The sequence below is a fragment of the Arachis ipaensis genome, chromosome B03 (genome assembly GCF_000816755.2).
Source record: "Arachis ipaensis cultivar K30076 chromosome B03, Araip1.1, whole genome shotgun sequence".
In the NCBI taxonomy this organism is placed as follows: Eukaryota; Viridiplantae; Streptophyta; class Magnoliopsida; order Fabales; family Fabaceae; genus Arachis; species Arachis ipaensis.
Window position 1 is genome coordinate 7,787,222 of NC_029787.2, and position 14,661 is coordinate 7,801,882.

At 36.8% G+C, this 14,661-nt stretch overlaps 4 protein-coding genes across 4 annotated transcripts; all 4 read left to right on the top strand.

The window, feature by feature from the left end:
• On the top strand, positions 319 to 3,543 carry LOC107634074 (cytochrome P450 84A1-like). Its single transcript, XM_016337655.2, has 2 exons — positions 319 to 1,356; positions 2,775 to 3,543. The coding sequence occupies exons 1-2, from the start codon at positions 421 to 423 to the stop codon at positions 3,396 to 3,398; spliced, it is 1,560 nt and encodes a 519-aa protein (XP_016193141.1). The 5' UTR covers positions 319 to 420; the 3' UTR covers positions 3,399 to 3,543.
• Positions 4,370 to 7,423, top strand: LOC107628842. Its single transcript, XM_016331451.2, has 5 exons — positions 4,370 to 4,762; positions 5,480 to 5,649; positions 5,914 to 5,983; positions 6,857 to 6,962; positions 7,097 to 7,423. Exons 1-5 carry the CDS (start codon positions 4,507 to 4,509, stop codon positions 7,206 to 7,208), a joined length of 714 nt encoding a protein of 237 aa, XP_016186937.1. The 5' UTR covers positions 4,370 to 4,506; the 3' UTR covers positions 7,209 to 7,423.
• Positions 9,218 to 10,342, top strand: LOC107632276. Its single transcript, XM_016335975.2, has one exon. The coding sequence runs from the start codon at positions 9,218 to 9,220 to the stop codon at positions 10,340 to 10,342; it is 1,125 nt and encodes a 374-aa protein (XP_016191461.2).
• On the top strand, positions 10,351 to 12,192 carry LOC107632275. The gene is made up of 2 exons (XM_016335974.1): positions 10,351 to 11,139; positions 11,551 to 12,192. The coding sequence occupies exons 1-2, from the start codon at positions 10,351 to 10,353 to the stop codon at positions 12,190 to 12,192; spliced, it is 1,431 nt and encodes a 476-aa protein (XP_016191460.1).

Here is a 14,661-nt window from a genome sequence, read left to right on the forward strand (position 1 = left end):
GAATTATATTCAAAGGAGTTTAATCACGCAGAAAATTACCATCCACAAATCTAATATGTATTTTAAAATTACAAGTTTAGATAAAATAATATTGATTGATCCAAAGATGTTATTAAAAAATATTAGGAGTTCCGTTAAAAAAGGAAAAGATATATATATGTAAGTAAATCTGATCAAACTTTATCTTAAAATTCATCAGGCCTCAGTGATTTACATAAAAAGAAAATGACATATATGTTAAAAAAAAATCTCTTCTAGATAATCAAATAAATCCTTAATTTTACACCTTAGTTTCATATTATAAAATAAAAACTCCATCATCATTTTACTCTCTCTCTCTCTGATATTAATGCATTTATTCGCTCTATATAAATGCTTCCCTTGACCCGTTTCCATCCATCCAAAACATAACAAAACATCATGGAGTTTTTTCTACACTCTACTTTTCAATCTTCAACCAACATTTTTATTTTCTTCTGTGTCTTGGCTTTCACTGTCTTCTTCATCTTTCGACTTCGCCGAAAGCTGCCATACCCACCAGGCCCAAAAGGGCTACCCATCATAGGAAACATGTTGATGATGGACCAACTTACCCATCGGGGCCTGGATAAGCTCGCCAAACAATACGGTGGGCTTGTTCATCTCCAAATGGGCTCCCTCCATATAGTGGCAATATCAACACCACAGATGGCCCGTGAGGTTCTCCAGGCCCAAGATAGCGCTTTCTCAAACCGGCCCGCAAATGTTGCAATTTCTTACTTGACATACGACCGGGCCGACATGGCTTTCGCAAACTACGGCCCGTTTTGGCGGCAGATGCGTAAGATCTGTGTAATGAAGCTTTTTAGTCGCAAGCGGGCCGAGTCATGGGCCTCGGTTCGTGAAGAAGTTGAAGAAACGGTTCGAAGCATATCAGCGAACGTTGGTTCAGCCATGAATTTGGGTGAATTGATTTTTGCTCTAACGAGGAGGGTCACCTATAAGGCCGCGTTTGGTGCGAGTTTAAATAAGGGGGAAGAGGAATTCATGGGAATCTTACAAGAGTTTTCAAAGCTTTTTGGAGCTTTTAACATTGCAGATTTCATTCCGTGGTTGGGTTGGTTGCATGCACAAGATTTTCACAAGAGAATGGTCAATGCACGAAAAGCACTTGATGTGTTTATTGATGAGATCATTGATGATCATATCAAAAAGAGGAACATCAACATGGGGAATGATAATGATGCAGATAAGGATATGGTTGATGAGCTTATGGATTTTCTTAATGAAGGTAGTGTTGGTGATGATGCTGTGAAGCCAAACAATTCACCATCAATCCTTAAGCTTACTAGAGACAATATCAAAGCTCTTATCATGGTAATTAAATACATAATTAATATAATTATTATTATTTCCTTTTGATTTTATCATTTTAAGTTGACTTTCTCTTGAGCAATTAATTTGGCAGATATCACTACTTTTGTCTCCATCAGATATTGCTTTGATGAAATTATAGTATATTCCTTGCTGTTTCTCGTTTATTATTGATTCTTAAATAGCCAACACTTTTCAAAAAGTAAATAATTTCCATTTAGGCAGATATACTGTTGAGATTTTTGTTACAAATTCATTGAATTCTGATCGACCAAATAATTCAATAATGATGTATTATTAGTGTGAGAAATATAGTAATAATGTTTACTAAATTGTTTTTGCTTAAAATGGTTCAGTAATAATGATATAAATTACTTTCTTTGTCTACAAATTGTTATCACCTTGATAAAAGATTCTTTGCCTACTTTAATTTGACAAAAATACTATTTGTACACAAAAATCAGCCACTAATGTATTTGTATATAAATACATGTATGGTTTAATTTATTTTTAATTTATATTTGTATTTTAACATGTATTTTTATACTGATGGCTAACTTTAGTGGCTAATTTTAATGTACATGTAACATTACACTTAATTTAATAGAAATGAACACTCATATAAATCATATACAATTATTTTTTTATGTGAAGTTGAAAGTTAAAAATAGTTAAATATTAATTTAATTAAATATGTTAAATTATTTAACAGTTTTTAACTAACAACTTTACATTAAAACAAATTCATGTGAATTTTCATATTTAGTATATAATTATAAGCGATATATGATAGATACTAAGGACTTTTGAAATTTGATGTGAGGAGGTTAAAAACTAAATCCTTTATTTTGTACTATAACAAAATTAACCACCGAATAAAGAATGAATAACTAATTAAAACAATGAATATTTTGAAATTCCCATTTTTAATATTCAAAAAAATAATTTTACATTAAATCATGTAATCTTTTTGGATAAATATATTATCTCATTAGAAGTACTTTTTTTTTTCGTAAATTCATAAATTTTCAAAAAATGTATTGGTGCAAATTGACTGTAGTAGTGTTAAATATCTTTATTAATAGAATTTAACTAATATGCAGTTTAAGAGTATATGTTAAAGTTATTAGTTAAAATTAATTTATAAAAAATACATAAATTTTTTTTCTTTTAATATATTTATCATGCATTTAAGAAAATAAAAAATAAAAAATTTTTGTTAATAATAATCTTAATATGTTTTGTAAAAATAAATGTTAGTTAAATCTATTTTAATAAGATTAATAAATCTCCTAAGAATACTTTTTAAAAATGCTACAATTAAAGTTTTTAGATAGAAAATTTAAAGCATATATAAATTTTTTAGATTTCTATGCATTAAATTTATTAACAGAATTAAAAGTTTGTGCTTTGGTCATTAGGATGTCATGTTTGGAGGAACTGAGACAGTAGCATCAGTGATTGAATGGATTATGGCAGAGCTTTTGAGAAGCCCAATGGACCTTCACAAGGTCCAACAAGAGCTTGTTGATGTGGTGGGCTTGGACCGAAGGTTCAATGAATCGGATCTCGAAAAGTTGACTTTCCTCAAGTGCGTGGTCAAAGAAGCCTTGCGTCTCCACCCTCCAATTCCAATGGCTCTTCACGAGAGCGCAGAGGACAGCGTAATTGAGGGTTACGCAATCCCAAAGGGGACACGTGTCTGGATCAACGCGTGGTCTATAGGACGCGACAGCAGCGCGTGGGATGAGCCAGAGACATTCAATCCTTCAAGATTCTTGCGAGAAGCGGCACCCGATTTCAAAGGAAGCGATTTCGAGTTCATTCCATTTGGGTCGGGTCGAAGGTCATGCCCAGGGATGCAACTTGGGCTTTATACCGTGGAGTTAACTGTGGCTCATTTGCTTCATTGCTTCAATTGGGAGTTGCCCAATGGAATGAAGCCCGAGGATCTTGATATGAATGATACTTTTGGGCTCACAGCTCCAAGAGCAGTTCAACTTGTTGCGGTACCTACTTATCGTCTCAAGTGCCCCCTTTATTAAGTCCTAGAAATGTGTAGTGAAACTTGAGTATTAAGGGTAGGTATTTGTGTCAATAAAGTCATGTCCATTCCTTTTGTGTTTGCTTCTGTTAGCTTTGTTTGTGAACTTGTCATTGCAATAAATGTTGTGGTTAATTTGCTTGCTACTTAATGCTTGTATAAAGTTGGTGTTATGGTGTGGTGTTGGCAGACCTTGAACGCATTATTAAAATCTTTTCCTCATTATTAGCACTAATTCAAGTAAATTCGAAAAGAAAAAAAAAATTGGAAAATCAACTTTTTCACCTAGCGTTTTCTCTTCTGTTTCTCTTAATTTTTGTCGTCAACCATTTTATTAAATAAAAAAAATTGATTTGCTAATAAAATCGAATTTCGAATTGACCGTTATAGTAAGGTGAAATCAAAGCCAAATTGTTAATTATTGGATGAGTTAATAGGAAGTTAATTTTTTAACCCATTTTTTTACCCTAAATTTTAAGTACTAAATTTTTAAAATGAAACCATAATTCTAAGATTTGAACCAAGCCCTCTTAATTATAGTGTAAGGTGATTTTTATCTTGACTAATCACAAATTTATTATTTTGATAGTAAATAAAAGAACAAATTAATAGACACATTACGCTGGTATATATATGTATATATACCTATTTGATTTGCACCAGGTATCCATCAAGTCGGAAGTCCAATGACTAATTTCGCAGAGGCACACAAAGTGGGCGACCCTCTCAAGCAAGCAAACTCCATTCCCATCCTCCAGTGAGTATTGAATCCGAAAAGATGGTTAAGGGACACAAACCCTCATCATCTGTGCCAACTTGCTGGTAATATTGACTAATTAAAACCTTGTTTTTTATACTTATTTTTTTGGACTCGTTGTGGGCTTGTCTCGTTTTCTTTTGGGCCAGATTCAAAATCAAATTGATACTTCAAGTTCTTTTTCTTAAGCTCAATCCAAAACGCAGTGTCGTCTTATTCATTGTTGCATTTCTTGTTTTGCTTAATACCGAAAGAGAAAAAAAAGGTTGCATTTTGTGGTTATTCATTGTGGTTAAATATATAAATAGCTCGGAAAATGTGAAAATTAAGAAGCAAGTTCCTCCGCGAATCGATGGAGAGTAACAGAGATGAAGCAGCAGCAACAATGGGAGGAGGAGAAGGAGAAGGTCAAGCTCGAATCCCTGCTCCTAACGACAAAGCTAATCCGAATCCAAATCCAAATCCAAACACAAACCCTAATTCTCCTAATAACACCACTCGAGGATCCAAAGCAAGATCGTGTAAAGGATGTGCTTACTACTCTTCGGTTCACAAATCCAAATCAAAGAACCCTACTTGTGTTGGCTTCTCCAGTACGCTCCAACAAGGTTTCTTCCTTTATCCCGTTCCCCGCTTCTTTCTTTTACTAAAGAAAATAGTTTCTGGCATTTATTTATCTATTATTATTGTTTTGATTTCCTGAGAGCTGGTAGGCCGGGGCAAAAGAAAAGAAAAGAAAAAGGAGATTAGAAAATGCATTGGTTGAAAATGTGAAAATTTGTAGCTAAGAAAATGGCAATCTTTGTCGTTTAACATGTTATGTTTGCTACCTGAGCTTAGGAAAGCATGAAAAGCATAGTATCTAATCTTGATGTTCAATTGTATTTTGAAGGCCAAGATTCATTCCCTTTTAATCTGGGGAAGTTGGTATTTGGAGTTGGCTAGCTATGAATTTGTGTATTTGATGATCATTTTACTGGAAAATTGGATTGTTGAACATGTACGTATTCATTGTGGTGTTATAGAATTCAATTGATAGACAAATAACTTGGATTTTTTAATTTATATTACATGTCTTGAACGTAACGGATGCTGAATTGTCTAATGTTCATCAGTGTTGAGTTTGGTTATATACTATTGTTTTATTCTGCAAAGGCAGATTGAAGCATATTCTATGGCCTTGTTTGAGATGTTTATATCACTTGGTTGTTGCTTGCTCAATTTTGCAGCAGCTAGTTGATATCTCGTCATTCATAATATTTTAATTTTAGTAATATTATAAGCTTTCAAGATTTTGATTTTGATGTTCATATGCATTTAAGCAGTACCTCCATATGTTGTTGGAGAGACTGAGTTGGAAGCTTCAAAAGAGGGCCGCAGCCTTGCAAATTTCAAGTATGCTTGCCTTGGATACTCAGTCTACTTAGACAACAAGGATTCTTCTGCTGACTCACAGGACAAAACAGCGAAGTTGCCCTTTTGCACTGGGCTTGAGGTTTGATATCTAAACCTTCTTTATTATTCATGTATAGGTTTATCTCTTTTCAACATATTTAACATGATATTATTGCATGTATCATGGAGCTAGCATCAATTTATTACAGGGGATGAAAATCATTTGAGAGTTCATTGAAGAAGAAAAATAAATAAAATAAATAAGGAGAATGAGGGTGGGGAGGGTGGTGGTGTCAAAGTAAGCATTTCAATTATGTCCAAGGAGATATGGTATTAGTTCTGATGCCACTGGTGCTTGTTTCAGGTGGTGTTGGAGGAGAGGTCTTCAACTTCGCCTGCTGGCCAAGTTCCTGTAAATGCTCATAAAACTGAAGGTATTGAGTTTCTCTTTCTTTTATTTATCTACATGTTTACAGTTCATGGGTTATTTCCTTCCTTTTCATTTGTTCCTCTTTAACATATAAACTGAATATCAATATATTTAAAAGTATCATCATATTGGACAATTCTCTTGGTTCGTGGTGTTTCTCTTTGTAACAGTGATAACTTCTCCTACAATTGTTATATATGTAAAGCTGGAAAATGTTCATGCTATGTCATAGAAGCACTAGAGCATTTTATCTGTTGTGTTCTCTAGCATTTTCAAGTTGCTGCTTTTTGACATTATAAATTATCTTTGAAAGAAAGTAAAATATGACCACTTTTTCTGTCAATCGTAATTAGTTTTCCATTCTTGAATAATTTTATCAATTGAAGATATTCTTTGTTAATAAGTAATTATGCACCAAAGATTTTCGATAGCGCTTGTGTTTGAGCAATTTCCTCTGCCCTATTCTACCAGTAGTCTTCTCTACACTTGTAATGAGGCAAGTGATATTATCCTAATTACTGAAGCATCACTTGAAATGCATGACACAGTTATACTTCCAGCTGTTTTTTAGTATGATCCTTTCTTCTGCACAATAAATCTATGATTTGCAATGGATAAATGTGGTTCTTTATTTTTGAGAACTCACCTCTAGGTAGTCCTGGACAGAGATTATCGCATCGATTAGACTATACGTGTATAGAGTGTAGAGCAGTTGAAATTAAAAAAAAACGTGTCATCAATTTTTATGCTCTTTTTTATTTTGTTGATGATGTATTTTGAGTCTGTTACTTTTTTTTTCCCTTTGTTTTTTATTTGTTTTTCCGTTTGTTTTGTCCCTTTTTATTTATTGCTTTGCTAATCAATGTTGTTTATCCAGGTGCCCATCGACCTCATCCTCAATCACAATCACAACCACAACCACAACCACAACCCCGAAGATATAATAAACCTCCAAATACCACAGCAGAAGAATTCCTTAACAGGCAAGCATTAGTTTTCGGCATAAACTAGCTGTTCTAGCACTTTATATTTGTCTTCTAGATACAGAAATGGTATAGATGATTAGATGTTCTCTGAGTATGCTAAATCTAACCCCCTGAAGGTTCCAAATACGCAGGTTTCGAAGAAATGCAATCCTAGTGGCAGCCGGTGTTGTAAAAAACATGAACAAAGTGGGTAACTACGTAAAGGAGACCTTAGATGACATCTTATATAGGCGACCCAAGTGAAGTTTGTTACATTTCTGCATATTTGGCCATTTTTCTTATCAATGGGGCCAATTTTATTATTTGGATTCTGACGGTGTATGTATCACTTATTGTAATAAAACAAATTTAGAAATTATTAAGAATAAGTAAGGTATCACTAATTTATAATGATTCCTCTTTCTTTTGTTCTTTGCGGTCCATTAAACATGAAAGGATTTTATGATGGCTTCGTTGTACCCATGTTCTATTATGGATTTTGCAGAAGGTATCGGAGTGGGTTGGCTTCTATAGTTTGTCCGCTAATTAATACCTTTGTTTTATCTGCATTTGTTGTCTATTCTAATACGATAGCACCGTAGAATTTTTCTCTGTTTGATTTGAAAATAAAGCTGGACCTTATGACCTTTAAAGTTCATTTTTTTTTCTCTGTTACTAATTGAACATTAATTTGATGCTTGGATGTTAATGAAGCAATGCTTCGCCGTCAACTAAATTTCCATTTTTGTGATTTGTTAAGGTCAAAGATGAAAGGCCTTTGGTACTCGCTCATTTCCTAAACAATTAATGTGATACAAGAAATCATTTAATGGAGATTGACTGATCACTGATAAGTATGTTTATGTGCTCTGTCCTGCACCACTACATTTTTTTCCCTAAGAGATGAATACTCTTAATTATTAAAAAAATGTTACAATTTAGTCCCTTATATTCTTAATTTTTAGAGATACTGAAAGAACTGAATTTTGTGTCTTAAGATTGAAATTTTAGTTCTAATTTTGTCACTAAACACACTAAATTTTATGTTTTGGTGTTCAATAAAATTACTCAAAATCTTGATTAGTTGGATAGTTTTGTTTAATATTTTTGATGCACTGACAGTATAAAATATTTTATATAATTATGCAATTACATCGATTCTTTTGGATGACCATTCACGTAGTGATTGTGAAAAGTAGTTATTTTTTTTATGTGGTGTTACGTAATTTAATGCACATGTTAAATTACTTTACACTGATAATATATCAAAATTAAATTCTAATTTTGACATACCAATACATTTAAATTTTTGACAATAGAAAATGAAAATTATTTTAGAATTTTGCTAACTTATGTTCCAAAAATATATTTTAGAAGTATCATAAAAAATATTTGATTATAATTTTTGAAAATTGATTTTTTTTTTTACACTTTCAATATATTAAATGTATTAAAAATGTAAAAATTTTTATTATTATCTTCTTGACATATGACTTTAAGGCACAAATCTAGACTAAATCCCCATAGTGGTCCCCCAGATTCAGCCCGTGCATCAATTTAGCCCCTGAGATTCCAATTGCACTGTTTATGTCCCCCAGATTGCGATTCGGGCACCATAGTCCTTCGAAAATTTTCCGGCGTGACTCAGCGACGGCGTTGCTTATGTGGCACAGCCACTGCCACGTTGGACATTCAGAACGACGTCGTTTCATTGGGCAAAAAGATTGAAAGCCCACACGTCGCCGTTTTGATCACAGTGAGAATAGTAGTAACTTGGGCAAATGGTTTGGCATTCGTTACGTCTTCTCCTCCATATTTTCACACCTCTCTCAACGCTTGGTCTCCTCCTCCATAATCATTGGGCAAGGGCACTGCTGCCTGGTTTCTTAACGTTGCTGGACTGAACTTGGGGGAAGGTCCGTGGTTCGCCATTGAAGCAACGACTGAAGAACCGTTTAAGCTAGCTTCAAGGTACAAATCTTATTTTATTTTTTTAATTTTGTTGGATCATGTTTCATTCCTGAAATGGCCGATTGTTAAAGTTACTTGAACATGATGCATGTAGTTTGTGTTAGAATCCACTGCTTGTTAGGGTTTTAGTTTTTTCCTTCTTCAAACCACTAATGCATGCTCTGTTTCTTGTGAAAAGAACAAGGGTTAATCTCTGGTGGTGTGTAATATCTAAGTTATTTGTTGTTTTTGTGTTGCATGCGTGATAAATTTTAAGCATTTTCCTTGTTATGTTGCAGATGAACGCCGAATTGTTAGACATAATGTTTCATCATGGGAGAAATTTTGAGAGGGGTAAGGATGGGAGATGGACATACACACCTGACAATAAGCATTGTTTAGGTGATCTGGATGTGGACAGGTTGGATGTATTCTACCTGAGAAATTACTTCAAAGAGCTAGGCTATGAGACCATGAAGGAGGTTTGGTGGCAGGTCCCTGGGATGAGTCTGGAAGTAGGTTTAAGGCGTTTAGACTCTGATAATGAGTTGAGAGAGCTGTGTTCTCATGGTGGAAAGAACAATGGGGTAGTGGATGTCTGCATTGAACATGGCATTTCAGAACCTGAAATAGTACAAGGAGAAGATGTTGTTGTGCATGTTGATGACCAGGTGAGGGATCTTGGAGAGCAAGCCAAGTCAAATTCTAGGATGGTGAAAGACCCCCCTGTCAAACCTACCACCGAGAAGGACCCTCCTATGAGTTTAAGCATGGTAACATACAGGCCCCAAGCTAAAGAGGCGTTACTGAAGAAGAGCAATGTGAATTCTAACATGGAGTCCCAACCTAAGCCTAAGTCAAAGTCTAAGCCTAAGACAGTTCCCAAACCCAAACCCATGCCCAGACAGAACAATGTAACTAGGACTAGGAGATACTGTCTAAGGTCTTTAGGGAAAGGTATTTCAAAAGCAAAGGGAAATGCTGGTGATCATGTTCTTTTATCCTCTGACTCAGACTCTCATGACAGCTATGAGAGTGCTGAGGACGAGGCCTATAAGCCACAAGAGCCGGATGATAGCTCGGATGAATCAGGCATTGGATATACAGTTCCTTCACAGAAGAAGAAAGTCAAGAAACCCAATGCAAGGAAGAAGGTCCAGGCAGATAGTGGAAAGGAAAAAGGGAAGGCCAAGGTCTGTGTTGATGATGATGGATTTGTGGAAGACGTTTCTGATGAAGATGTGGACATCGGATTTGTGGGGGGAGGTCTAAAGGGGGATAATCATGACGCTTTTGATCCGGGGTCAGAATCGGATGGTGGCAATTTGTGGCACTCTTTGGAGATGAAAACACCACCTAATTCAGAGGATGAGCTGATTGGAGAAGAAAGTTTGGAGGAGGTATTTTCGGTGTTTAGACAGGGTGGTAGGTTCGGGAACTACATTTAGAAGTCAGGATGAAATTCAATACTAAGTGGGAGTTCAAGGAGGCAGTGAGGGAGTTCACTATACAAGAAGGGAGACGGATGAGGTTTAGGAAGAACGACGGAAAAAGGGTAAGGGCAATATGTAAGGTGAAGGATTGCAAGTGGGTTGTGTACGCATCAAGGGACCACGAAGACAGTTGCTGGCAAGTTAAGACTTTCTTCAATGACCACACTTGTCCACGAGAGGATAAGAACAGGACAGCAAATAGAAATTGGGTTGCAGGTAAGTTGGTAAAAAAACTAAGGAAATATCCCAATTTCAGGAACTGTGAGGCAACAACATATTTCAAGACGAAATATGACTTGTCGCTCAATAGGAACTCTATATCACGGGCACTGTGTGATGCTATAAATATAGTCTATAGGGATGCGAAGGAGCAATATGCCATGCTTAGGGACTATGGTGAAACACTATTGAAAACCAACCCGGGATCAACTGTTCAGATTTGCACAAAGCCACAGCCTAGTAGTGAGGTCATATTTGAGAGGATGTATGTCTGCTTGAGTGGCTGCAAGTCAGGTTTCAAGGCTGGTTGTCGTCCGTTAATTGGACTTGATGGAGCTTTTCTAAAAACTGTTTTCGGGGGGCAAATTCTATCTGCTGTTGGACAAGATGCTAATCATCATGTCTACGTTATTGCTTGGGCAGTTGTGGAAGTAGAGAACTTTGAGAATTGGAAGTGGTTTCTAGAGTTGCTACATGAGAATCTTGGAGACTACAAGACCCATGGGTGGAACTTCATCTCTGATATGCAAAAGGTAATTTCCTACTGTAACCTTAATCCTTAATCTCACATAAGTTTTAATTTGTAAAACTGTGTTAGCATGATTTAGTGCATAAAGTGCAGTATACTGCCATATTGTGATGATACCTCTGTTGTTGTGCATATTGTGATGATACCTCTGTGGTATACTATTGTTTGATATAATTGTTTGGTATAATTGTTTAGTGCATAAAGTGCAGTTTACTATACCTTTGTGGTGTGCTGTTAGGGTCTACTGCCATACTGTGATTACTGCTCTGATATAAATCTTTCATTACATACTATACCTATATGGTGTGCTGTTAGGGACTATTATGGTGATCGATTTTTAAAGTTAGGGACTATTATGGTGATCGACTTTCAAAGTTAGGGACTATTATGGTAACATATTGTTTGCTATCTTCAGGGATTACTGCCTGCCATGAAAGCCGTGATGCCTAATGTGGGCCACCGATTCTGTGTCTGGCACTTGTGGCGAAATTTCAACAAGCAGTGGAAGGACCTGGAGCTTAGGAGACTGTTATGGGAGTGTGCTAGAGCTACAACATTCCAAGAGTTTAAGGTACATAAAGCTACTTTTTCTGCAACTGCAATTAGCTTACATGGACTTTTTTCCCAACTATTAACTGTTGAAATTCAGGAATACATGGATAGGATAAAGAGGCTGAATGAGAACGCATGGAAGTATCTTGACAAGTGGCCAAGGGAGGCATGGACGAGGTCACAGTTCAGGCACAACCCGAAATTAGACTCGATTTGCAACAACGCTTGTGAGGTTTTCAATTCAAAGATCAAAGAAGCAAGGGGCAAGCCTATACTTACTCTTCTAGAAGAGGTGAGGATGTTTGTCATGAGGACTATGGCTAAGAACAAGGTTAAGTTGGACAATCACCTGGGGTTGTTACCACCCGTAATCAAAAGTAGATTAGAAAAGGTGAGGAAAGAGTCCAGACATTGGCATGCTATATGGTCTGGAGATACTGGATATGAGAAGTTTGAGGTCCATGGGCGCCCTACAAACCATGTGGTGGACTTGGGGAAAAGATAATGTACCTGCCGGTTCTGGATGTTAACAGGTTATTTTCTCCCATCCACTTACCTTTACTCATTGAATTTTACACTAGTGTTATAAATTTTGTTTTAACCTAAGCTGGATGTAAACTGGACTTGTAGGGATTCCATGCGTTCATGCTTGTGCAGCACTGGCCAGAGTCAACAAGCACCCCGAGGATTTCTGCCATAAGTTGATAACCATGGAGTCTTACAAGGAAACATACAAGTACCACATCAATCCTATACCTGGCCAAGCCTTCTGGGAACAAAGTCAGTTTAACAAGCCATTGGCACCACCAATCAAGAGGAAGCCAGGGAATCTTCAAACAAAGAGGAGGAAGGACTCCGATGAAGACACAAGTTCTAGCAAGAAATCTAAGCCAGTAACAGCCTTGAAAAGTCAGCTTCGGCCTTTCACCTGCAAGTACTGCTTGCAAAAAGGTCACACCAAGAGAGGATGTGAAAAGAAAAGAGCAGCTGATGCTGCTCAAGCTGCAGCTGATGCTGCGGCTGCTGCAAAGGCAGCAGAGGCTGTTAAAGACCCTAAAAATGCTAGTGCACAAGCAACTGCAACTGCCTAGGCCACCACAACTAACACTGCAACTGCCACTGCATCTGCCAGTGCCACTGCAACTGCAACTACTACTACTACAGCTACGGCTACTGCTAATGTTACAATCAATTCTGCTCCTATTGGTCAAGCTTCAGAAATTGATATCTCACAGCCAATTTGTTCTGAACCAGAAGACTCTCAAAAGGTACAATATTAATTCTATAATAAGCCTTTCTAATTTGTATAGTTTACTGGGTGACAATGTTTGGTATTTATTTCTGGTTTGAAATTTGTATAGTTCACTGAAGTAACCGGGGAACCAGCCACAAGACCTGCCAAACTGCCTGCTAGAAGAAGGTCACCACCAACAACCCCTTCTACAACACTGGACCCAATGAAGGGTGCGAGTTCTACCACTGCTTTACGATTCACAAATTTTCTGAAGTTCGTGCCGACTCCTGGATTTAAGCACCCCCGGAAGAAGTGAACTTTCGTATTAGGACATTAGGACATTTTGCTTGTCAAGTGTTTGTTTTTTGTTAAAAGATACAGTGACTGCGCTCACTCTAAACAATGGTTCATTTTGTTGATTACTAATCAAGTATGTCATGCTACTTGTTCAATTACTTATGGTTGTAATGTGTTAAAACTATGAATGGTTTGCCATATTTTGGTATAGATCAATTAATACTGTCCATGGTTTGGATCAATCTTTCTGTTACTTATTTACAAGTACTTTTACTTCATCCAACAGGATATTATATTATATCAAACTAAGATCATTTACACAAACCTTGTTATGTTACCACATAACACTTTCATTCATTAATTTGGGAACTACATTACATTGATATGTTCTCAACCCTTTAATAGCACCAATCCTACAAAAACAACAACTACTAAGAACCCAAATCCAAGAACATGAGTTATGAATTTCAGATTCCTAATGTCTGCCTCCATCTTGCCCATCCGCCATGCAAAGTTCATCTTCCTGTCACCATCATTATCTCCTGCAACAGCTCTTTCAGACACCTCCTCTTGCACAGAATCAGCCCAGACGAATAACCCACACTATATTTTTCCACTTGTCTGCAACCAACCAAAATAATCAACCAAAAAAAAAAATTTTCAATCAGCTACAAATTATTTAACTTTACTCACATTATAGTTGGGGCAACCAAAGAAGGGCTTGTTAGGATGCGACTCCGTCCCAGACCACCTTAGCACCAGCCGACAACCACAGCCGCACCAGTCCGGAACCCGTCCCTGCCTGCTTCGCGTCGTGCTTCTTCTCCATTTCTCCGTCGACGATGACCGGTTGGAACTTCCTGCAACATGGCTCCCACTTCCTCTCATGGGGGACAGCTACTGGTGTACAGAAGAGATGCAGAAGAAAACGTTGCTGGAGAGAACCATAATGAGGGAAGGCCAACGAAATTTTAGGGTTTAAATATGAAGACAGGGACTACATTGAAAAATTTTACCAAACAATCCACGTCATCTGTACACTACGGCGTCCAACGTGGCAGTGGCTGTGCCACATAAGCAACGCCGTCGCTGAGTCACGCCGGAAAATCTTCAAAGTACCATTATGGTGCCCGAATCGCAATCTGAGGGACATAAACAATACAATTAGAATCTTAGGGACTAAATTGATGCACGGCCTGAATCTGGAGGACCACTACGAGGATTTAGTTCACAAATTTACTAAGACCTTTACTCTAACAGTCTGAATTCACATTGAAATCAACTAACAAAAAGACATAAATTTTAGAACTTGGAAAGTGGACCCACAAATACCGCACTTTTCTTTTCTTTTCTTTTCTTGAAGAGAACCACTCGCATTTGTGCACTCCGAGGAGATTTAGCAACAGCATGTGATCTCACTCTCTCTCTCTCTCTCTCTCTCTC